Source organism: Schistocerca gregaria, chromosome 7 (genome assembly GCF_023897955.1).
Source record: "Schistocerca gregaria isolate iqSchGreg1 chromosome 7, iqSchGreg1.2, whole genome shotgun sequence".
Lineage (NCBI taxonomy): Eukaryota > Metazoa > Arthropoda > Insecta > Orthoptera > Acrididae > Schistocerca > Schistocerca gregaria.
The window spans coordinates 360,295,963-360,323,060 of NC_064926.1; the positions used below are offsets into that span (position 1 = coordinate 360,295,963).

General features: G+C 39.1%; 1 protein-coding gene across 1 annotated transcript in view; it reads right to left on the minus strand.

The window, feature by feature from the left end:
* LOC126281754 (ufm1-specific protease 2-like) overlaps positions 1 to 27,098 on the minus strand; it is a 59,584-nt gene that overhangs the window by 5,637 nt on the left and 26,849 nt on the right. Inside the window, exons 4-6 of the mRNA XM_049980944.1 lie at positions 13,477 to 13,665; positions 13,312 to 13,405; positions 1,913 to 2,182 (exon numbers count right to left, since the gene is read on the minus strand). Coding sequence (XP_049836901.1) covers positions 1,913 to 2,182; positions 13,312 to 13,405; positions 13,477 to 13,665 — 553 coding nt within the window. The remainder of the gene's footprint in view (positions 1 to 1,912; positions 2,183 to 13,311; positions 13,406 to 13,476; positions 13,666 to 27,098) is intronic.

Consider the following 27,098-nt stretch of genomic DNA (forward strand, 5'->3'; position numbering starts at 1 on the left):
CTTCATTATTCATTAATTATGCATTTCAATTTCACACATTATTTGCTCAACAGCTCTGAGTGAATGAGTTAACAACTGAAGTCTCAACAGATGTACTAATATTCTATTCTCTCTATAGAAGTCAATTACAGCAGTGCTCTTTCCACAATATCATAACCATTGTTATCGTGATGTCTCAATCTTCTGTATCACAATACTGTACTGTTAGGCAGCAGGGTTCTCTTTGAGGTAGAGAGGAAAGCACATGGACTTTTAATGTGGGAACCATTCAAAAGCTGAAAGCTGCTCAGTGAAGAATGGAGAGGTGTATGTTCAAAATTAACTTAAGAGACACGGAAAACAAACACATGGACCAGGAGACGGACAGGAGTCAAAGACTTACACATGACTGTAAATGGCCCCACACACAAGCGATGGATTACTCGCAATTTTGGCAGCAAGATTACCTGCAATACAGCCTTGCTTTCTTTGTAAAATATTTTGATGCTTTGATGATTTTGACAAGAGGTTTAGGATACAATATATAGGGCGATTTAACACTGTCATCACCCATTTAAATTCCTAAGTTGCAGCAGACAGATAAACTGTCAGAAAGGGTATTATATATTTGATATATATAGTGTTACTGATTTGATATTTAAATTAATGAGGGAGTGCATATGAAGATCAGAAGACGTCCTCATAAGCATTCACAGTGTTGTTCGAAAATATTATGCCTTGGTGTAGCATCACATGAATTGTTGGAGCACTAAAAGAATAATAACTAATAATAATTTATAACTTTTTCGTGGTATCCTTCGTAGGAGAGCAAACTACACTTTAAAAAATCTAAAACTAGTTTGGACATTCAATTGGGTGAAAATTTTAATGTTGCCTTCATTTATTTCACTGAAGCATCCCAGCTTAATATCAAAACAAGGAAGCAAAAATATTCTGCCTCTATTTAGAAAAATATTGATGATTTATTGAAACTTGTTTGATTCTGCACCTGCCATTTTCTCTGCACTTCAACTTATTAGTTAAGCACTGTTTATGAGACTATTCTAATATACATACTAATGAATGCTATTAGTGCTTCACAGTGATAGCTGAGTTTGTCCTCACATAGCAGAAAGCATAAAACATTTATTGTGTACTACAAAATGCAGTATTTTGTATCAATACACAATATCTATGGTAATGGAAAGTCATGATAGAATGTAAATATAGGAGAACTGTTGAGTTGTTAATACGCACATAAGCGAGACAAACTTTGCTAGCTTTCAGAGGAAGTCTTTTATAAGCTATGGCACCCCCCCCCCCCCCAACCTTGCCTTCAACAAACACATAGTAGCAGAGGGAGTCATCGACAGCCATGTAAATCAAATTGAAAATTTGCTTTTTTGAGCTAAAGTGCATGCTCACCCCCAGGCTGGTGTTTTTTATGCTTTGGTCACTAGATTGCCTTTTTTGTTGGTTTTATTTTAGGTTTATGATTTTTCTAACACTTTATATTTCCCTTTATTGGTTGATTTTGGTACTTATTATTTTATATTTTATGTATTTCTAATTTTGCCCCCCCCCCACCCCCTCCACACACACTCACTCACTCACTGCGCTGGTTGAATATACTGTGGTGGGGGGAATGTGTGTACTTAAGCTTGGAAAAAAAGTGGTTTTCAGTTTGATTTGTGTGCCTGTCAATGCCTCAACACCTCTAGTATTTTGTTAATTGTCACCTTCAATCCTAAACATATACACAATTTCTATAGCAAAATGAAGTATTTACTATTGGCTCAAAGTACTCAATGATAAAATATTGAATTTAAATGGCTTCAAGATAAAGAAGTCCTCAAAAATCAACAAGATTTAATTTTACAAATATTTAAAACTTCAAACAAAAATGAAAAGTTATGAAAAACTTGATACTTACAAAGGTCATCATCTTTTGAGTTTTTGGGGTACACCAAGGTCACAAAATGGCTAAAGTTTTTGGGCATAAAGTGAAATGGTAATGGCAATGAAAATCTTGAGCTGTCTCCTGAATCATGGGATAGCTGCTTAATTAAAGATTCTTCTGATAACTGGAGACTGGCCTTAACACTCTTCTGCAAGCATTTGTACAGGTCCTGAAGGGAACTCTTGCGGTTTACCATAGACAGACCATCTATGTGGATCCATATCTTCAAACACTCATAATGTTCTGAAAATTAACAGATGTTACAGTGGTGAATAAACAAATTCTATGCGAAACAAAGAAGATGTAGGTATTCTTGAGTTGACTGCTGCCTAAAAAGCAACTAAAATAAAACAAATATTTTTTTTAAACCATTCATCTTTTGTCTTAGGTAAGACACAACAAAATAATTTTCATTTGTTCCTTTGCCAAGCTTTGCTTTATTGTCACTGGCAAGCAATCTGCCTCCTGGTGAAGAAAATGTGGCAGCTGCTAATTATAAATCATAGTGCAGAAATTAACAGTTATTAAGTAATTTTTTCCACAAGGAATGGATTTGTATTACTTTCATAACGACATGACAAAAAAAACCTGTAGTATTTCTAAGAAAGGATTTGCAGCCACCAGTCACTATTTACGTTCTCATTTTTTAATTCATTAACCTGTGTTGGTTTCAGCTGCTTTTGCACCTAACCTACGTACAGCAGGTACACATTTAGATTTAGACAATGTAAGGCAAATAGGAGCCCTATGTCTGCTTCCTTTTTATAAGTTTGGCTAAAGAAATCCTGGCAGAATGCAATGCACAGTCTGTACCTCTGAGTCACAAGTGACATTATAGCATAAAAATGTACATAATTGAGCAGGAATCAAAAGTTGGAAATGATTTCGACATTATCAACTGCAATTTTTAGCAGTAGATGGTGTTAGTTTTCATACAATATAATATCTCTGGAAATTAATACTGCTACAGATGTTCTTTGCATTAAAAAACTTATCTAAAAATAGACATTTCCATATGATTTCTAGTAAAACGTAAGAACTGAGCTTCTTATTTTATCATCAAAGTATAAGATTGTTCCAGAATCAGCGATCTGGTCACAGTTCCAGAAAATGTGGACACCACTCACAAAATGGTTTCTGGTATGCTGAAAAATGCTTAGAAGGAAAACCAGTTACAAAGCCCTAGTTGTCATAGTAATGTCTTGTTTTGTCGTCAAAGAGGTACTTAGGATGTGTAATATAACAACTGTTTTACATACACACATACAAGTGACAAGTGTGTGAAATGTACAGAAAATAAACAATTTTTTCAGCCTTCAGTTGCAAGGTAATTTTTACTCATTTACCTAGGTTTCGATTCCAGTAATGGAATCTTCTTCAGACATATCAATTAAACCACATACGGACATATATTACTCACTGAAATGCATCATCAGACTAATGATAGAATAATAAAGAAATCGTGGTACTTAAAAAAATTAAATTATTTTGAGAGCCAAACACTGGCCATGTCACAGATTAAAAATTAAAACAATAAAGACGCATAATCATAAGATTATGCCTGTCAAAATTAAAACCATTAAGGTGAACGTTGATGGAGCTACGCCGGCAAGAAATAAGGACCACACGTGAGCAGCACGGAAACTAGGTGTCGCGAGCAGTTCTGCGGCTCGGCTCGGCTGCGGCCAAGTGCATGCGCAAGCGAAAGTGCAAGCGCGAGAGATAAACTGTCTCAAATTACTTAGAGCAAATATACATATAAACAAAATGTGACTGAAAGCCGTCCTACAAATGGACAAACCTATCTATTGGTATAGCAACATTAAACAATTTACCTGAGAACAAACTACAAAGCCAAGGTATAAAAAAATTATTACATTTAAATATTATAGTAAGAGGGCGAAGGCCCCCCAGAGTAACTAAAAAATTAGTGTTGAGCAAAAAATGTCTTTAACATAAAAACGCCTTAGCAACTATGTGTCATTACCAAGCATATTACGAAATACAAAGACACAGATGTACAATCACACTATAATAAAGGGACAAAGCAGACAGGGAAACAGCATCGGCCATTTGAAGCGGACTGTGGGTCAACTCCACTGGAGTAAAGGTTGAAATGCTTCGAGATAACTTCTATTTTGTAGTTGCAGCTGATCATTAAGTAAGTTGTCTGTATCAATAATAAGATGTTTAAAAATTTGCAATTTTTCAAGGGTGTCTAGCCTACACCCCTTGACTTCATTATGCAAAAGCTTTGCGTCTTTTAGAGGCCTGGGAGCATGCGCCTTTTGGGCCAGATGTTCAACAAATGTAGATCCTCGTGTTCCATCACCGCTTTTTGTCGGCAGATGCTCTTTAAGCCTAACAGACAGGACCTTTCCTGTCTGGCCAATGTAATAAGGAGGACATTCAGCACACATGATCTTATACATACCTGACAGCGATGATTTATCAGTACCTTTATCCAGAGAATGAAACTTTACACCCTAGGTTTTTTAATAAACGACCTACCTTATAGGATATGTTACCTATAAAGGGAACTGATATGTATTTCGTTGCCTGGTGTTGATTGTGGGTACCTGAACTGGAAAGGGTGGTAGTCTTCTTTCATGTTTTTTTTGTTGAACAACTGTCTCACTCTACTGGTATTATATCCATTAATCTGAGCGATGTTTTCGAGGACTTTTAATTCGTTCTGTAAGTTGACTGTCGAAAGCAGAATGGAAAGGGCTCGATGTATACTCGAGTGAAAAAAGGCCATTTTATGGGCCTGAGGATGGGTGGAATCACCTGGGATGATGATGTCGGAGTAGGTCGCTTTCCGCAAAATTTTGAAATCTATTTTGTTGCCAAAAATGGATAGAGTTGGATCGAGATAGTCTAAGGTCCTATCATCTGTCTGATTTTCTTGCGTGAAACTGATTTTTTCATGGAGGTTATTGAAAGTGGTAAATAACAGTTCTAGCTCTTCATGGGAACCTTCAAACACAAACCGCAAGTCATCTACATATCTCACATAGAATATTATATTGCCAAATCTGGATAATTTCAAAAAAATATCTGCTCCATTGAGTTTATAAAAATATCTGACATGATACCAGATAACGGGCTGCCCATAGCTAGACCACCGGGTTGCGAATATATTTTATTATTGAAAGAAAAATAATTGTACTTGAGGGTGGTGCGTAATAGAACCATTAGTTCATCAATCTCAGGGACAGATAATTTTTTATGGTATCGCAAATTGGTTTCTATAATGTCCATCGTCTGCTCAACAGGTACATTAGTATATAAATTTTTAATACCAAATGATACGAGTTTTGTGATGTCAGAACAGGCTAAAGTTTTAAGTTTGTTGGCCACTTCTACCGAACTTTTGACGGTGAAATTTTTTTCAAACACAAAATTCTCTTTCAATTTACTGTGTAGGAACCTAACTAGTTTGTGGTATGCACTTTTGGTACTGTCAACGATCGGACGGATAGGATGGGAAATTTTGTGAACCTTAAACTGGCTTCTCAAAATAGGTGGTTTCGGATTCATGTTTATAAGGCATATTTTTTTTTATAAAACTCACAGATTAACTTTTTTGCACTGCTAAGAGCCGACCTTATCTCTTTTTGGATCACGGGTGTGAGCTCCACCTCGATTGGCACAATGCTATTTTCCTCAAAAAACATTTCCATTTTATGGTTGTATTCGTTTTTGTGGGCGATAATTAGGGAATTGCCTTTGTCAGCCTTAGTTATCAGTGCTTCATTGTTTTTAAGCTTAAGATTAATGCTCTTCAATGTTTGATGTACAGTAGAAACAGGATTTTGAACAGAGTAATCTTTTTGGACAGTTTTACAGGCGTCATAAGCTAGTACAACTTTGAGGTCGACAAATTTTCTGCACTTTGAGAAGTACATTTAGGTTGTACATTAAACTTGAAACCTTTACATAAAAGCTCATGTTCTATATATATATATATCTCAAGCGGGAAAGCGCCGGTAGATAGGCACAATGAATAAAACACACAAACACACACACAGAATTTGAGCTTTCGCAACCGGTGGCTGCTTCATCAGGAAAGAGGGAAGGAAAAGGAAAGATGAAAGGATGTAGGTTTTAAGGGAGAGGGTAAGGAGTCATTCCAATCCCGGGAGCGGAAAGACTTACCTTAGGGGGAAAAAAGGATAGATATATAAACGCGCGCGCGCGCACACACACACACACACACACACACACACACACACACACACACACACATCCATCCATACATACACAGACCGACATCATCATCCCAGGTGATTCCACCCATCCTCAGGCCCATAAAATGGCCATTTTTCACTCGAGTATCCATCGAGCCCTTTCCATTCTGCTTTCAACAGTCAACTTACAGAACGAATTAAAAGTCCTCGAAAACATCACTCATAATAATGGATATAATACCAGTATTGTGAGACAGTTGTTCAACAAAAAAACACGAAAGAAGACTACCACCCTTTCCAGTTCAAGTACCCACAATCAACACCAGGCAACGAAATACATATCAGTTCCCTTTATAGGTAACTTATCCTATAAGGTAGGTCGTTTATTAAAAAACCTAGGGTGTAAAGTTTCATTCTCTGGATAAAGGTACTGATAAATCATTGCTGTCAGGTGTGTATAAGATCATGTGTGCTGAATGTCCTTATTACATTGGCCAGACAGTAAGGGCCCTCTCTGTTAGGCTTAAAGAGCATCTGCCGACAAAAAGTGGTGATGGAACACGAGGATCTACATTTGTTGAACATCTGGCCCAAAAGGCGCATGCTCCCAAGCCTCTAAATGACGCAGAGCTTTTGCATAATGAAGTCAAGGGGTGTAGGCTAGACACCCTTGAAGAATTGCAAATTTTTAAACATCTTATTATTGATACAGACAACTTACTTAATGATCAGCTGCAACTACAAAATAGAAGTTATCTTGAAACATTTCAACCTTTACTCCAGTGGAGTTGACCCACAGTCCGCTTCAAATGGCCGATGCTGTTTCCCTGTCTGCTTTGTCCCTTTATTATAGTGCGATTGTATATGTGTGTCTTTGTATTTCGTAATATGCTTGGTAATGACACATAGTTGCTAAGGCGTTTTTATGTTACAAGACATTTTTTGCTCGACACTAATTTTTTAGTTACTGTAGCGGGTCTTCGCCCTCTTACTATAATATTTAAATGTAATAATTTTTTTATACCTTGGCTTTGTAGTTTGTTCTCAGGTAAATTGTTTAATGTTGCTATACCAATAGATAGGTTTGTCCATTTGTAGGACGGCTTTCAGTCGCATTTTCTTTAGATGTATATTTGCTCTAAGTAATTTTGAGACACTTTATCTCTTGCGCCTGCGCTTTCGCTCGGGCATGCGCTTGGCCGCAGCCGAGCCGAGCCGCGGAACTGCTCGTGACGCCTAGTTTCCGTGCTGCTCACGTGTGGTCCTTATTTCTGGCCGGCGTAGCTCCGTCTACGTTCGCCTTAATGGTTTTAATTTTGACAGGCATAATCTTATGATTATGCGTTTTTATTGTTTTAATTTTTAATCTGTGACATGGCCAGTGTTTGGCTCTCAAAATAATTTAATTTTTTTAAGTACCACGATTTCTTTATTATTCAATCATTAGTCTGATGATGCATTTCAGTGAGTAATATATGTCCGTATGTGGTTTAATTGATATGTTCTGAAGAAGATTCCATTACTGGAATCGAAACCTAGGTAAACGAGTAAAAATTACCTTGCAACTGAAGGCTGAAAAATTTGTTTATTTTCCGTTACAACACTCCTCGTCTCTTGGGGAAAAGTGTTCACTGTGGAGATGTCCATGTCTTCATCAGAAGGGGATGACTGCTGGAGCATGTGTCATGCCATCACAGGGGAATATAGCCTGAAGTGGCATGGGCATGGACAGGTGTGGTGCCCACTCCTCTGCAAGAGGTCATAAGGGAGCAGTGATGGTGGAAGCACTGTATCCATGTCCACATCTGGGCACGCAATCTGCATTGGAGGAGGCAGAGAAGATGGTAGTGATGGTAGCGGTGGCAGCAACAGGGGCTGCTCTACCCAGTGGTGGCGGCACCCAGAATGATGATGGCACAGGGGCCAGAGGGGGGCATGGACTGCACCGCAGGGGTCAGTGCGGTGCGGAGGGCTCTCTGGCTGTGGGCAGTCAAATGTGGGCAGAACTGGTCATAATGTCAGGACACCAAGCCACTGGAGGTGCAGCGGTTGTCTCAACAGTGACGAATGACTGCTGGTATTCACTTAGGGTACAGGCCAAACCCTTGGGCCCAGATAGAATCGCTGTGATGTGGGTGCTGGCAGGTGGCCAGGCACCAGCCGGAGATAGAACAATGTACAGGGCTGGCAGCCCTGAAGCCGGTCTGCTGGGTTATGGTTGCCAACAGTAGTGAACCTATTTGAACTCAAGAAAGTGCCCAGGTCTTCCTCAGGAGAAGACTGAGTGACATATTTTTTCATCTGGGTTTTGAATCTACGGACCAGCAGCTCCACCTAATCATTGGACTGGAGGTTACCGTTATGTCCTGTGACAAGTATCAACGGAATAGCCCATTAACTAGAGGAGGCAGGTACGATAACACCCCAAGACATAAGCTGACCTTGTTTCAATATGTTTTGCACTCGTGAAGCTGTTGGGATTGGGTGGACATGAAAAGAACAGGAGTGCATCGTCAGTTTCATTGCGATATGAGCCTTGAAACTCACAGCACACCTTAAACCTTCCTGAAAGAGGGAGGATTATTCCAAGCAGAGCACATCCAGTTGTTGGTACGGAACTTGATGTGATACCAGATGCACTGTGTCAGAAACAGAGAATCCAAAAATTTTAATGCATCTAACCCAGACAAATTTTCAGTGTTGGCCTCAGCCACTATTAGGAAGGTCAAAAGTCGAACAACTTCTTTATGCGTTACAGAAGAAGAAAACTGTCTCAGTATGGGTATCTGTTGCTTGTTGTAATTCACCAACTGATTAGAGACAGGAGACAATGCCGATGATTCAAGATCCATGTAGAGAAGGGAGTAAGTCACTGTTGCATGTCCATTTGAATTTTTAATTTCTCGTCTTGTCTGTAACATGTATTTTAATGTAGAGTTAGTTTGGGGCTATCATCACTTGGGAAGCACTGTTCACATCCTTGTTCATATCTGGTGAAGGAGGCTGACAGTTGCACAAAGATGCGAAATGACCTCTGCCCCCAAAGGTTGTATGCCTCCCATATGGCCCACTCACATTGAATAAAATAATAAGGGCATGACAGGAAAAAGAGCACTTGGCTGCTGTTGTGATGCTAGCTGCTGCCCCATATGACATGGAAACTGCAGCTGCATAGCTGCAAAATTGCCTTTCCCCCTGGAAGCTAACTGGCAGCAACCAGGAGGAGAAGAAGAAAGAGCAGATACTTTACGCCAAGCTTCCATCTGATTTCCTGCAGCCCTAGATAATAAAAGGACTGGGCAATGTTCAAAATATCTGTGAGAGAGGGATTTTCACATTGTTAAACGTGTTCACGAACTTCCTTCTCTGATGCCAGGCATATTATAGCATCATGAAACATTGAATCAGAATTTGAGTTCCGGTCAGCTTCGGTAAAAAAACTGCCAATGGTGGCTAAGCCTGTGAAGTTCTGTTGCACAAGCTCTGTATGATTGTTGCAGCCACTTTTGACAATGGTATAATTCAATGTGAGCAGCAATAACATGAGTATGTTTGCTAGACAGCAACTGACACATTTCATCGAGAGAGAGACAGGCAGGTTTCTGAAGAGGAGCTGACACAAAACATGATAAACGATAGGAGAAATCCATGACTGAAGGAAAGCTGTACACATGTCACGGTAGGTGACTTCAAAAGCTAGAAAATATTGACAAACATATTTTTCACACGATTCCCAAAGTTGCGCAGAATCATTATACGGGAGAAATGGTGGGGGCTTTTCAATGGTGGTCAACCGTGGCACATCAATGATGTTGCTGAATTGTTTATTGTCTTGGAGAGACCACTGCTCATTGTGAGAGCTCGCTGCTGTTCAACGAGAGGCTGAAGAATTTCTTCTACTGACATACTGGGCATAGTGGACCAAGAAATGAAACAAGTGGAATAGAATACCTTCTCATTATCAAAAATATTGTAACATTGTAGAAAAACAATATCAGAATTACACCAACCAAAGTTTACTCCACTTTTGCATGAAAGGATACACCAAGAAAATGTATGAAGTAGGAATCTGTGCAATAACTCTTAACATGGACTACATTAAAGTACAGTCTTAACAGGTCAGCATACAACCATTACATAAACTTTAGTCTGGCCAATGACCCAGCGTGCTGGCATAAATAAGGCTGTTTTGTACGCGGCACAGCACTTTCTGCGCCATCTGTGCCAATGTGAGGTGACCCTTTAGGCCGGCCACACAGGCACATGCTGTTTGATTATGTGTGCTCACTCTAGAGGGTTACAACACTACTGAAATAAGGCTCCATGACAATATTGTCAACAAAGACGAGGGCTACCAGCTAAGTTCGGCATGGTACCCACCACATGGGTTGCCAACCCCTACACAAGGGGAAAGAGTTGGGGAGAGACAGCTGCTGGCAATATACACATATATTTATGTCTGAAAATTTAATAGGCCCAGTTTTACTACATTTGTTTTACTTGTTTCTTTATGTTATATGAAAAAGCTTTAAGTGTATATTGGCAAATGCATGACACAGGTGCAGCTCTCAAGGAAGTTCTTTGGAATGTATTGCAACGATTCTATCCCTGGAATTGAAGTACCCTCCGCAAGTCTGTCGAATATAACAAGTGGCTAACAGTAAACCTAGTGCATCACAATGCTGCTGACAATGTTTGGGTTGCAGTGGTGTCATTGTCCTTAAAGAAATGTCATAACATTCTTTACAACCAACAGTGCTATGATTTCTGCGTTCTTCTACTTGATTTAGGACTGGCACATTCCAGCTACATCTACAGGGACACTGCCTTAGTGAAGCACTGTCCATGAGGGTAGGGAAATTTATGCATTCCAATGCGGCTGGGTGCTATGTTGGTGGTAGCTGAGATTCTGGTAAGGTCAGTCCCTGCCAAATAATCCCTGGCTGAGGGGCCAGGTAAAGTGTGTCCTGCAAATGACCTGTCATTCTCTTTTCTTTCTTTATCTGAAAGTGCCAATGAGTGAACTAAGTAACTTAGAATATCTTGCTATCCTTAGTTACTTCTTTCTTATCTTTATCTTTGTAGTGTAGGAAGATCTCTGAGGCATGAGAAAGCCAGTCCTTCCAAGAGAAGACAATCCTGATGACAAATCCTGTTCTTCCTGGGGCTGTGGGAAGGGCCAGCTCCCTATCCATAGCCAAAGACATTCAGCTAAAATACCCAGTAATAACCTCAGTTTTCAGATGGTTTTAATGGAATGTGGCAATGGAACCAAAGAGATTCCAATTGTAATTCAAACATTTTCCAGGCGGAGCAATGCACTTCAGAATTTTCTTCCCATTGCGTCTAAGGCAGAGGTGATTTGTTTTGTCATCAATGCACAATCAAACAATTTAGGAACACGAGATCAAACAATTTAGGAATCAGATATACAACACACAAATAACAAATACACTCAATATTTAAATTAATGTAGTGTTGTCTTAAGGGGTGTTCCGATTTGTAACAATCTGTTGCTGTGTCAAGACTGCTTTATTATCAAGAACATCATGTATTCAGTGAAGTGATATCTTAGTTAAAAGAATAATGAAAGTTCAAATAAATAATCTTATAATGGTCACTGATATTATTCATTACAATCCACTGATATATACTTTTACCATTAATGAAAATAAGTACACTATGTTATCAAAAGTATCCAGACACCCTCAAAAACATGTGTTTTTCATATCAGGTGCATTATGCTGCCACCTAATGCCAGGTACTCAATATCAGTGACCTCAGTAGTCATTGGACACCATGAGAGAGCAGAATGGGGCGCTCCGTGGAATAGGGAGCTCCGTGGAACTCATGGACTTCGAACATGGTCAGGTGTTTGGGTGTCACTTGTGTCACGTGTATGTATGCGAGACTTACACACTCCTAAACATCCCTAGGTCCACTGTTTCTGATGTGATAGTGAAGTAGAAATGTGAAAGGACACATACAGCACAAAAGCGTAAAGGCCGACCTTGTCTTTTGATTGACAGAGACCGCCGACAGTTCAAGAGGGTCGTAATGTGTAACAGGCAGATATCTATCCAGACCATCACACATGAATTCCAAACTGCATCAGTATCCACTGCAAGTACTATGACAGTTAGGCAGGAGGTGAGAAAACTTGGATTTCATGGTCGAGAGGAAACTTGGATTTCATGGTCGAGCGGCTGCTCATGAGCCACATGTCATGTCGGTAAATGCCAAATGACCCCTTGCTCGGTCTAAGGAGTGTAGACATTGGACAACTGAACAGTGGAAAAATGTTGTGTGGAGTGCTGAATCTTGGTACACAATGTGGCGATCCGAAGCCAGGTGAACGTCATTTGCCAGCGTGTAAATTCGGAGGCGGTGGTTTTATGGTGTGGTCGTGTTTTTCATGGAGGGGGGCTTTCACTCCTTGTTGTATTGCATGAAACTATCACAGCACAGGCCTACATTGATGTTTTAAGCACCTTCTTGCTTCCCACTGTTGAAGAGCAATTTGGGGATGGCGACTGCATCTTTCAACACGACAGAGCACCAGTTCATAAAGCACAGACTGTAATGGAGTGGTTACATGATGATAACATTCCTGTAATTGACTGGCTTGCACAGAGTCCTGACCTGAATCCTATAGAACACCTTTGGGATGTTTTGGAATGCCGGCTTTGTGCCAGGCCTCACCAACCAAAATCAATACCTCTCCTCAGTGCAGCACTCCGTGAAAAATGGGCTGCCATTCCCCAAGAAACCTTCCAGCACCTGATTGAACGTATGCCTGCAAGAGTGGAAGCTGTCATCAAGGCTAAGGGCAGGCCAACACCATATTGAATTCCAGCATTACCAATAGAATGCGCCATGAACTTTTACATTATTTTCAGCCAGATGTCGGGATACTTTTGATCACATAGTGTATGTTCCTACTGTTTCCAATAAAAGAAGTGACTTCTTGCTGAAGGAAGATTAAGCCCATAGAGCCACGTAATAAAATCTTGCAATCGCTACTACTCCATGTTGGATACTTGGTGCAGATAACTTGCTTCTTTGTTTTTACAATACTGTAATTTATTATTTGATAAATAAGTAGTCTGTGGGAGAAACTGGTGTAAGAAAACTGTTTTACAATGTTAAGTATTTTGATAATATGTCTCTCAAACTTACTTTTTACATACTGTATAATAGGAGCAGTACGGACTTGGGTTTCTGGTTTTACCTCTGCCATGGGGCGCTTCAACATTTCCAGCGTTACTGTTTCCTGAAAAGTTTTAAATAACAATGTATCATCTCTTACAGGCACCAAATGGACAGAGAAAAAACTGAACTTACAGGCCATTTCTTGATGTTACTGTGCTTTGCTCCTTTAGCAGTTATTGTTTCACTATTTGCTGAATATATATGCTGAAGATCCCCAACTGTTGAACTGCTTGTCAACTCAGTTGTACCAGTAATAACCTGATCTCCTGACAGATAAAATCTTGCCTTTGAGTGGCTGAATGCCAACATATCCGATGAGACCTGAAACAGAAAACGTAAGGTAATAATGATTTACTTGCAGAAAAAGCACTGCAATGAACAGTAAGACATGTGAAGACACTTTTCATGTGAAGGTGAGGAGGCACAGCCATATGAACTCATATGGATTCCTCTTCAGCATGCATCTGTGCACAATATACAGGATTCCCTTTCAGTTCAGTAAAAGTCTAAAACTATTTGCCTGGTTTGGATTCACTGATATGTAAAAACAAAGATGATGTGACTTACCAAATGAAAGCACTGGCAGGTTGATACACACACAAACAAACACAAACATACACACCAAATTCCAGCTTTCGTAACCAACGGTTGCTTCATCAGGAAAGAGGGAAGGAGAGGGAAAGACGAAAGGATGTGGGTTTTAAGGGAGAGGGAAAGGAGTCATTCCAATCCCGGGAGCAGAAAGACTTACCTTAGGGAGAAAAAGGGACAGGTATACATTCTCTCACACACACACACACACACACACACACACACACACACACACACACACACATCCATCAGCATATACACAGACACAAGCAGACATTTGTAAATGGCCTTTACAGCAAATGTCTGCTTGTGTCTGTGTATGTGCTGATGGATATGTGTGTGTGCGAATGTATACCTGTCCCTTTTTCTCCCTAAGGTAAGTCTTTCTGCTCCCGGGATTGGAATGACTCCTTTCCCTCTCCCTTAAAACCCACATCCTTTCGTCTTTCCCTCTCCTTCCATCTTTCCTGATGAAGCAGCCGCTGGTTGTGAAAGCTTGAATTTTGTGTGTATGTTTGTGTGTCTATCGACCTGCCAGCACTTTTGTTTGGTAAGTCACATCATCTTCCACCAAGATAAAAACTTCATCCAAAAGTATTTCACTTTCTCCTCCTTTGTTCTGTATGCCACTTTCCTCAAAACTGACATGTGCCATTCTGGTGATCAACATTAAACAACCAACAACAGACATAACTTCCTTATCAATAAGTGGCACACCAAAATGTTCTTCCTCTGCATGTGTGTGCTAACTGATGCAATTGTGTAGTGACAGGCACACCAGTCTGCTGAAGGTCTCACGAATGCTTTCATGTGTAGCACTGATTATGGCTTTGCCAAAAACCAAGGCATAAAACCTGCCTCATGCATCATTTCATCATTAATACTCTATATATCTATGGCGACCATGTTACTTTTAACGAAATTCAGAACATTTTCAAAATAACACTCAAAAATACAGGACAAATGAGTAAAAATCAAGTTGCAATAGAATATCTGTCAATGCACACAAAATAATTTATTTTCACAAGCTACCATACCACTGACAAGAGTTAAAAACAGTACCACATATGCAACTTGGATGTGAATATAAACACAAATTTCACCGGTACTTGAGTAACAGTTTTTAATGGTGTGTATTTGCTGTGGAAGTTTATTTTCATTCAGTTTTAAATTGGAGAAGCCCATACAATAGAGTATAACAAATGTGGTTTTTATAACTGGCAGAACTTTCATGGTTTCTAACTTGAGTCAGTTGTTTTCATCTGTTCCACAAATCTTTAATTACTAAAAACATTCTTTCGATAGATGTATTTCGAACCTGGGGTAGCTAGTGAAAATTCAACCAAGCTTCTAACATGTTTTACAAACACTCGCTGACTGTGATCAGCATCAGCATCATTTAAGACTGATTATGCCTTTCAGCGTTCAGTCTGGAGCGTAGCCCCCCTTATAAAATTCCTCCATGATCCCCTATTCAGTGCTAACATTGGTGCCTCTTCTGATGTTAAACCTATTACTTCAAAATCATTCTTAACCGAATCCAGGTACCTTCTCCTGGGTCTGCTCCGACTTCTCTTACCCTCTACTGCTGAACCCATGAGTCTCTTGGGTAACCTTGCTTCTCCCATGCGTGTAACATGACCCCACCATCTAAGACTGTTCGCCCTGACTGCTACATCTATAGAGTTCATTCCCAGTTTTTCTTTGATTTCCTCATCGTGGACACCCTCCTGCCATTGTTCCCATCTACTAGTACCTGCAATCATCCTATCTACTTTCATATCTGTAACCACAACCTTGTTGATAAGGTAACCTGAATCCACCCAGCTTTCGCTCCCGTACAACAAAGTTGGTCGAAAGATTGAACGGTGCATAGATAACTTAGTCTTGGTACTGACTTCCTTCTTGCAGAAGAGAGTAGATCGTAGCTGAGTGCTCACTGCATTAGCTTTGCTACACCTCGCTTCCAGTTCTTTCACTATGTTGTCATCCTATGAGAATATGCATCCTAAGTACTTGAAACTGTCCACCTGTTCTAACTTTGTTCCTCCTATTTGGCACTCAATCCGTTTATATTTCTTTCCCACTGACATTACTTTCGTTTTGGAGATGCTAATCTTCATACCATAGTCCTTACATTTCTGACCTAGCTCTGAAATATTACTTTGCAAACTTTCAATCGAATCTGCCATCACAACTAAGTCATCCGCATATGCAAGACTGCTTATTTTGTGTTCACATATCTTGATCTCACTCATCCAGTCTATTGTTTTCAACATATGATCCATAAATAATATGAACAACAGTGGAGACAGGTTGCAGCCTTGTCTTACCCCTGAAACTACTCTGAACCATGAATTCAATTTACCATCAACTCTAACTGCTGCCTGACTATCTATGTAAAGACTTTTTAAATTGCTTGCAAAAATTTGCCTCCTATTCCATAATCTCGCAGAACAGACAATAACTTTGTCCTAGGAACCCAGTCATTTGCCTTTTCTAGATCTATAAAGCATAGATCCAATTCCCTGTTCCACTCATAACACTTCTCCATTATTTGCCGTAAGCTAAAGATCTGGTCCTGATAACCTCTAAGAGGCCTAAACCCACACTGATTTTCACCCAATTGGTCCTCAACTAATACTCGCACTTTCCTTTCAACAATACCTGAGAAGATTTTACCCACAACGCTGATTAGAGAGATACCTCTGTAGTTGTTACAATATTTTCTGTTTCCATGTTTAAAGATTGGTGTGATTACTGCCCTTGTCCAGTCTGATGGCACCTGTCCCGACTCCCGGGACAATTCAATTATCCTGTTTAGCTATTTAAGACCTGCCATTCCACTGTATTTGATGAGTTCTGACTTAATTTCATCCACCCCAGCTGCTTTATTCCACTGCAGTCTATTGACCATTTTCTCCACTTCCTCAAATGTTATCCTATTTCCATCATCATTCCTATCCCATTCTACCTCGAAATCTGAATCATTACTGATCGTGTTTTCACCTACATTGAGCAACTTTTCAAAATATTCCCTCTATCTGCCCAAGGCATCCACAGGATTCACCAGCAGTTTTCCTGACCTGTCCAAAATACTTATCATTTCCTTCTTACTTCCCTTTCGAGGACTGCTAATTACACACCAGAATGGTTTTCCAGCAGCTTGACCCATAGTCTCCAACCTGTTTCCAAAGTCTTCCCAAGATTTCTTCTTGGATGCTGCAATTATCTGTTTGGCTTTGTTTCTTTCTTCAACATAACTTTCTCTGTCTACCTGAGTTCTAGTATGTAGCCATTTTTGATATGCTTTCTTTTTCCTTCTACAGGCTGCCTTGACTGTGTCATTCCACCAAGCTGTTTGCTTCATCCTACTTTTACACACTACTGTTCCAAGACATTCTTTAGCCACTTCTAGTACTGCGTCCCTGTACCTTGTCCATTCCTTTTCCATTGACTGTAATTGACTACATTCAATTAACTGATACCTTTCTGAGATCGCTGTTATGTACTTGTGCCTGATTTCCTTATCCTGAAGCTTCTCCACTTTTATCCTCCTACATATGGGCCTGACCTCCTGCACTTTCGGCCTCACAATCCCAATTTCACTGCAGATTAAATAATGATCAGTGTCATCAAATAATCCCCTGAATACACGCGTGTCCCTCACAGCCTTTTAAACTATACATTACATGAAGACCGATGTTTTATTCTGAGCAATCTTCCAGAAATAGTTATCATCATTCACTCATGTATCCAATTTTGGTGTCATAGAAATCTATTATGATATCTTTAAACTGATAAAGTATCTTTAGCATCTAACTTTCCAACTAAGATAACTACTGTTTTAGTGGAGATGGTAAAAATCTTTTGGATTTTCTGATTTCTAATTTGTTGAGCAACTTTACTTTGTCTGCAATGTCAATTGTTGTTACATTTTTTTTCCTTCAATTCACAGAACACTGTTGGAGAAAATGCTTAACTAGTTTGTAAGAAACTTTGAGGGTGATGATGGAGAGAGATTTTTGAAAAAAAAATCCTCAGGGTGATAACTTGTCAAGGGACAGATAGTATGATTTTAATGCTTGGAAAACATCAATGACTCTTTAACAGCTAGTAGGGGAGATAATCATCTAGTTTTACTATAAGCTTACATGCTTTGTATTCTGTTTCAGAAACTCACAGAATACTTTTAGTTTTTTAGTATGTGCAGCATAAACATGGAAACACTGATAGATTTTGTCTTATGCCAATGTGTAAGACGTCTGCACCAGTTTGGACAGCCGTGTACAAAATATGAGCAGGACATTCTTATTTTCACTCTTTTCTTGTTACTTAAAATGATAATGTGTTTACCTTTCCTTTCAGCTGAAATCACTACAACCTTAAAAAAACACGTTGAACTTTTCTAACATCTCTAAGACACATGAAATCAAATGCTCTGCGCTGTCAACACCAAAGTTCAGCAATTCCAAAACCTTCACTACAATGTCTTTATCTGGATGGTAAAACTTAACCAATAAAGAACTTGAAATCTATGTGGCTGGAAGAATCTATCATCACTGAAATAAACTGCACTTCTTTCACTTCCATCAGCGCTCGTTCCACAAAAAACAGTGCAATCACATTTGTGATAGTTAATTTGACTTTTGTCAGTGAGCACAAGAACTTCTCGTTGAACAGCTTTTTAATTATGTCAGTGGTGCAATCCATGACCTTGTAACTCTGGCTGTGCATCACTGTGTGGTTTGTAAATGTGGTTTTTTGTGCCAAAAGTCACCTACCAACATCTGAAACTACCTTGAGTGATAAGCAGGTATCAATTTTTCATCTTGAAGGGTTAACATGAGGCATAGTGTTCTGTTTGTTGGGCTTTATATTGGTTGTTATGTTGGTCCACCCTCCACGTTCCAATGCCAAATTTAGCATTACAAACTGTACACTCAGCATTCCCACCATGTCCTTTAATAATAATTCTTGGAGTATCTTCCTTTTTAAGAATTTATGTAGTTAACTGGCTACAGCTTTGTCATATATTTATAGAAAAGCATTTTTATCTGCCAATCAGCCATATTCGGTTGTTTCAACCATCAACTGGAAGGAAAAAACATCATAACATTTGTTAATTTAAAATGCATATTTCTTATAGGAGACACTTTCATATACCAAATTTAGCAATGGCAAAATGTAAAATGTAACAAACAGATTTTGAGGAACTTCTATAAAAATCTTACTTTTTAGTCTGCACTTATTTTTTCCCCACAATCAACTCATGCAATATTAAGATGTTTATCAAAGACACTGCCACAAGCACTAGACATGTCACACTGCCAGATACACAATGAAATCAGAACACATGAACCTGTTCACAAGATAGTGGTACCATTGAGCTTCCATATGAATTGCTATATTCTATCAAACTTGATAATTAATACAGTTTAGTTTTTTCATGCGAATGAAGCGTAATGCCAATGTTCAAAAACTTCAGGTGCACAAAGGATCACATCAGGCATGTGATTAGTTCACTAAGAAAACAAAAGTTGCCCTACATAAGACAAAGATCCAAGACATTTCAACTGTCCCCAAAGAGGCTCACTGGGACATTGTTAAAAATCAGGACTTTCCAAGAAGAATCAGGATGAATGAAAACCCATTCCATACCTCTCTCATGACAGATATGTATTATACCTTCGAGGACAAATTACTTACGAAAAGCACCCATTTTGTCTACCAACTTGTTTTTCTGTCACTTCAGTGACATAACAGCAAATATTTGATATCTGGGCCAAACCTTCAGAATTTAGAACCTGTTGTTGGAAATTCTGCAGCATTTATTGTGGAGCATTCTATGAGGAGATGGCGACCACCAGTTGTTCACTCGTACAAAAAGGAACCATCAAACTGCCCCCAATGATGGAATAATGACTGAGGATTTATGGCACTCTATGTCAAAGCTTAACTAGTGTTCTTGTTAAAACAGGTAAAAACACAAAACACTAATCAGTGCAACAAAAACCCAGTCCAAACTTGTGAATTTTCTTTACTTTTATTCACTCGGTGACTAGTTTTGGGCCGAGGCCCATTTTCAAATCATCATAACATACTCAAAAAATAATGGAATTTCTGAAGACTTTGTTAAAAATTGGCAACAATTAATTACAGTGCATGCATCTTCAAAAATACTGTTGCTGAGTACATGTTAAAATGATTTGAAAATGGGTCCTGCAATCTTGTTGAATGAATAAAAAAAGTGAAATTTGCAACTTTGGCCTGGTTTTTCCTTGTACTGATTAACGGAAGTTGCCCGAAGTTTGTTGCAAAATCACACTCACTTTTCCCCATTCTCTCCCCCATTGATTCACACATTTATATTATCACTCAATCAGTAACCACAGTTATAGTCCTAAAATATTCTTAAAATAGCTGAGTAAATCATGAAAAAGCTAAATAAAAATTCAGCAAACTGTGACTGGGTGATCTATAAGGTGTGATTGGAAAGTTTTAAGACTGGATCGGCTACTGCTTACTGGTTTGGCGGGCAGGTACAAAGAGGGTGGGGGGAGTGAGTCATTGCCTTGTCTTTGAACAACGTCTGACAAGAAACTGCATTTTCTTTATTCAGTTCATTGTGGCAGCTGGTTGAGTGGGAGTCTGTTAGGGCTTGTTGCCGGATTCTGTCTGCATAAAAATGGACGTAAAAACGGAGCAAGGAGTTTGTGTGAAATTTTGTTTTAAAACCGAGAAATCAGCTTCTGAAACTTACGAACTATTAAAAACAGCTTTTGGAGATAATTGTCTGAACCAGTCAAAAAGTTTTTGTCTGGTTCATCAGATTTAAAAATGGCTGTGAATCATTTGAATATGAACCACAGCCGGCCATCCTTCCACCTCAAAAACAAACGAAAATAATGTGAAAGTTCACAACATAGTGTGCTCTGATTACAAACTTACAATTAGGGAGATTGCTGATGAACTCAGTTTAAGTTTCTATGCAGTTCAGTCGATTTTAATTGAAGATCTGAACATGTGTCAGTGTCCGCAAAATTCATTCAAAAAGTGTTATCAAGTGACCAGAGACAAGGCCGATTTGAAGTGTGCCAAGAACTGATTAATTGGACTAAAAATGACCCAGATTTGTTAAATAGGGTAATTATGGATGATGAATCATGGCTACATGGATATGATCCTGAAACCAAAGTGCAGTCTTCGCAGTGGAAGACTCCAGGTTCACCACGACAGAGAAAAGCAAGGCAAAGTCGGTTGAAGGTGAAGACAATGTTGGTGACTTTTTCGATTCTACCGGTACTGTGCATCATGAATTTACTCCTAAAGAACAGACTATTAACCAGGAATACTACAAATGTGTCCTTTAGCGTTTGTGCGAAAAGATGCAGAAGAAAAGACCTGCATTGTAGAAAGACAGGAGTTAGGTGCTACACCATGAAAATGCTCCAGCTCATCATGCCTTTTCCATTGTTGAATTTTTGACCGAATTCAAAATTCCTGTGCTTCCACAACCACCATATTCCCCTAATTTGGCCCCTGTGGACTTATACCTGTTTCCTAAACGGAAATTTTCACTGAAAGGGAAGTGATTTTACTCAATTGAAGACATCCAAGAAAATACGGAAAGTGTCCTTAACACACTCCAGGAAAAAAAAATCCAGTTATGTTTCCAAAAGTGGAAACACCGTTTGAGTTGGTGTGTTCAGTCAGAAGGGGACTATTTTGAAGGAGATGCATCACATTAGCATACAAGTTCCACCATTGCATAATTACAAGCCCATTCTTAAAACTTTCCAATCACGCCTCGTTTATCCATATTCATACCCAAAAGCTGTTAAGTAAATAAAGGTCAATCCAGATGGACTTGTACCTTACCTGGACAAGACTGATACAACAAGAACACAGCAGGTGTCACAAAGATTGTCCACTAATTAGTGACTCATCTCTTTAAACCATCTTTTTCTTTTTCCAATCTAGGTGGTTAAGCCAAGAATCTGTGCCTATGACACACAATATTTAACCACTGCACCTCAGAGAGACGAGTTAGTTGTGTGTGTGTGTGTGTGTGTGTGTGTGTGTGTGTGTGTGTGTGTGTGTGTGGGGGGGGGGGGGGGGGGGGGGGTGATACATGTCTGCCTTACATTTTACATGCTTTACTTTACTGTTGACTAAGCCTTATGGCTATGCCATAGCATTTATATGGCTCATTTCACTGTTGATTAAGCTTTAGGACTTCATTTCTCTTTTTACACAATATGTAACATTTATTTTATATTTCCATTACATGTAATTTTGATGTTTCTTTTTGCTGCACATATGACATCCATTTACTAATTGTTATGTATCCTACATTTAGGTGTTATTACTTCTTCTGATGAAGACAGATTTACACTTATTGAAACCTAGGTAAAAGTTTGAATAAATTTTTGATGTGAAACTGGTTGGCTGTATGACTTCCACTGTACACTCTAGATATTCCTTCCACCTTTCAGCTTTCCCTCTTTTGCTTGGGACTGGTTTTTCATCTAAGCTCTTGATATTCATACAGCTGTTTCTCTTTTCTCCAAAGGCCTCTTTAATTTTCCTGTAGGCAGTATCTGTCTTTCTCCTAGTGATGTATATTTCTAAATCCTTTCATTTTTCCTCTTGCCATTCCTGCTTAGCCTTTTTGTACTTCCTATCACTCATTTTTTAAAACATTTGTAGACCCTTTTGCCAGCTTAGTTTTTATATTTTCTCCTTTCATCAATTAAATTCAATATATCCTGTGTCATCCAAGGATTTCTGCTAGGCCTTGTCTTTTTGCCTATTTGATCCTCTACTGCCTTCACTATTTCATCTCTCAAAGCTACTATTTCCATGTTCTCATCAATCATTGCCTAATGCCCCCTCTGAAGCTAACAACAACTTTTGGTTCTTTCAACTTATCCTGGTGCCATCATCTTGTTTTCCCTCTTTTTTGTGGTTTCTTCAGCTTTAATGTAGAGTTCGTTATCAATACATTGTGATCAAAGTCCGCGTCTGCCCCTGGAAATGTCTTACAATTTAAAATCTGGTTCCAAAATCTCTCTCTTACCATTACATAATCAATCACAAACCTTTCAGGTTCTCTCCCATGAGTACAACCTTCTTTCATGATTCCTAAACCATGTGTTAGCAATGGTTAAACTATGCTCTGTGCAAAATTCTACCAGATTGCTTCCCCTTTCATTCCTTTCCCCCAATCCAGAATCACCTACTATTTTTCCTTGTCTTGCATCTCCTACTAATAAATCCAGTCCCTCATCACTATTAAATTTTCACCTTCCTCAACTATCTGAATAATTTCTTTTACCTCTTCACATATTTCTTCAATCTCTTCCTCTGTGGAGCTAGTTGGCATACAAACTTGTACTACTGTGGTGGGTGTGGGATTTGTATCTATCTTGGCTATAACAACACATTCACTATGCCTCTCATAGTAGCTTACCTGCATTCCTATTTTTTTATTCATTACTAAACCTACTTCTCTTGTATTACTCTTCTTTGATTTTGTATTTATAACCCTGTACTCGTCTGACCAGAAGTCCTCTTCCTCCTCCCACCAAACTTTACTAATGACCAAGATATCTAACTTTAATTTATCAATTTCATTTTTAAATTTTCTAACCTAGCTACCTGATTAAGGGATCTAACATTCCATGCTCCAATCCACAGAATGCCAGTTTTGTTTCTCCTGATGGTAACATCCTCCTGAGTAGTCTCCACGCAGAGATCCAAATATAGGATTGTTTTTCCTCTGGAATATTTTACCATGAGGATGCCGTCACCATTTAACTATACAGTAGAGCTTCTTGCCCTTGGCAAAAGTTATGGCTGTAGTTTCCCTTTGTTTTCAGCCATTCACAGTACCAAGCACAGCACAGCAAGGCCATTTTGGTTGATGTGACAAGGCCAGATCAGTCAATCATCCAGAACACTGCCCCTGCAACTGCTAAAAAGGCTGCTGCCCCTCTTCAGGAACCACACGTTTGCACGACCTCTCAACAAATATCATTCCACTGTGGTTGCACCTATGGTATGGCTATCTATATTGCTGAGGCATGAACACCTCTTCAGCAATGGCAAGGTTCATGGTTCATGGGGGAAAAGGGGGGGGGGGGGGGGTACCAGGTATCTGTCAGTTCTGCACTCATGACTGATATTGCTGATTACTGCCATCACTGTACTATGGACTCCTTTTACAATGGAAAACCCAGGAGAGCTGGTGGCCCAATTTAATCCTTGTACCACAGAAAAGATGAGTAAAATAAGCGTTTACGTACAAGGCACAGAGATAAACAGCTGAGGTTATTAAAATTGAACAAAGCTCCATGCCAACACTGAATCTGTGGCTTATTTAGCCTCTTTGTTAATTATAATCAAGCACAGATCCCAAGATGGGAAGTAGAAGTGATTCACAAAACTCCTTTTCACATTACACACTGAAAGCTTTGGATCAAGGAAGTCAAGTAGATATGGTATTATTTGATTTCTGAAAAGCATGTGGCTCTGTACCACACTTATACTTATTATCAAAAGTATGATCATATGGGATATCAAGTGAATGTGTGATTGGATTCAGAATTTTTTTGGTAGGGAGGAGGCAGCAAGTTATCATGGATGGAGTCATCCACAGAAGTAGAAGTAAATTCGGGTGTGCCCCAGGGTAGTGTGCTGGGACCCTTGCTGTTCATGTTGTTGATTAATAACTTTGAGGACAATATTCAAAGTAATGTCAGACTTTTTGAGATGATGCAATTACATATATTGAATTATTGCCTGAAAGAAGCAGCATAAGCAGTCAGTCAAAACTTGATAAGGTTCCAAACTGAAGCAAAGATTGGCAACTTGTTTCAAACTTTTCAGAAATATTAAACTGTTAACAACACAAAACAAGAAAACTAATATTATATGACTATGATATCAATGAGTCACAGTTGAAATTGGTTAACTCATCCAAATAAGGGGGCTTAAAATTTTTAAGGATATGAAATTGAATGAACACATAGCTTCAGTCACGGGTAAAGCAGGCAGTAGACTTCGGTTTATTTGTACACTATTGGGAAAATGCAATCAGTCTACAGAGGAGGTTGCTTACAAATCACTCATGCAATCCATTCTAGAATATTGCTCTAGTGACTGAACCAGTACCAAATAGCACAAACGGGGGATACTGAATGCAGCATAAATGGCTTGAATGGTCACAGGTTTGTTTGATTTTTGGGAGAGTGTCACAGAGATTCTGAAGAAACTGAAAAGTCAAACTCTTGAATATAGATGAATTATTCTGAGAAAGCCTACTTACAAAGTTTCAAGAACTGGCTTCAACTGATGATTCTAGGAATATACTACAAACCCCTACATATCACTCCTGTAGGAATCACGAGGGCAAAATTAGATTAATTACAGCACACATGGAGGCATTTAAATAACCATTCTTCCTGTGCTCCATATGTGAATGGAACGAAAAAAAAACCTAAAAACTGGAACAATGGGACATAACCTCTGGCGTGCAGTTTTCACAGTGATTTGCAGAGTACAGATATAGATGTATATCATTTGACAACAACCTCAATCGGCACTTGTTCTGTCCCTCTGCTTACGATTCAAACTAAATCCTCTTTGCTCTTGGCCTGTTGTGGTGAAGGTTTAAACTTTGTATCTCACTGCTTAGATTGCTTTGGGCTTATCCTCGCTGTGTCTGGTTCACCGCCAGTCAGCCATATTTAGCTCAGCTACCACTTGGTGTTGTGTTCCACCTTGCAGCTTCACCCATTTGTCTCCTGGGTTCTGCCATGCGTGCCGATATCCAGTTACTTGAGGATATAGCAGAAATGATCCAATTTATTATACCACAGATTCCATATGCATCAAGGCACGGCAAGAATGACTAGTAATATGTCAGACCTGAGTAGTTATTAGATTTCCATCTTCACTGTTCCTTGAGCAATGAAGAATAGTCATACCTCAGGCAATCTTGCACTGTCTCTCTTTCTCCTTCTTCAACTGAGACCATGACTTGCATGCTACACTATGGCACTAGAGCGTACTTACGTTATGTATATACGTGTGTGTGTGTGTGTGTGTGTGTGTGTGTGTGTGTGTGTGTGTGTGTGTCTGTGTGTGTGTGTGTGTGTGTGTGTTTTATTTATCTCTGCACATGATCCGAAGTTAAATGAAATCCTGAAACCAGTACAATATATATTTATTTTTTATGTGACTGACCATTGGACACTTATCACTAAATCGTCGAAGCATGTGGCGATACATCTCTTTATTCATTATATTTTCATCCACTACAAGATTTTATAACGTCATCACAGAAAATAGAAACACGTATTGCATGCAAGGATAAGGCAGTACTGACACAGTGACAAAAACAACTGGGAAACAGTAGCAGCAAAAACATAAAGTGAATGGCTGTCCTCATCACCTTGTGTGTGTATTTGCTGCTTTCTCTAAAGCTCTGTTCTGAAAGTTTTGCCTTCACACTCAAGCTTTCTCTTGAATTTTTTCTTCCTCTTCCTTTACTCTCTTATCACTTGGTTATTTTCTTCTTTTTATGTAACTGAGAACAGAGCTAAAACATACTACCGATATATCATGCAGATCCAATGACTTAACCAGCAGTACAACCAAGGAGAAAATAAACTACAGATTCATGTGGTGAATGTTTTTAATTGCAATCATCAATATCAACTTGCTGCAGTCAAAGAATGATCCACCTGGTGAAGTTTTGTGCTTCATTATGACTTTTTTTTAAATAGAAAAGTCCAGTCAATTTCATTTATGATGAAATAAATCTCGGGTTTTTCAAGGAAGAAGCCTTGGAGTCGGCGCATCTAAAACCTACCTGTTTCTCCAGATACCTGGACAACACGTTTGTCATTTGGCCACACAAGGAGACAAGCTGATGGAATTTCTTGCACATCTCAAGACATGAGAATATCAAGTTCACCATGGAAGAAGAATCTGATGGGATGCTCCCCTTCTTGGATGTTTTCGTCAAAAGATGAGATGATGGCAGGTTGGGGCACAGCGTGTATAGAAAGAAAATTCACACAAACATATACCTAAATGCAGACAGCTGCCACCACCCTGCTCAGAAGAACGACATGCTAAAAACTCATGTACAC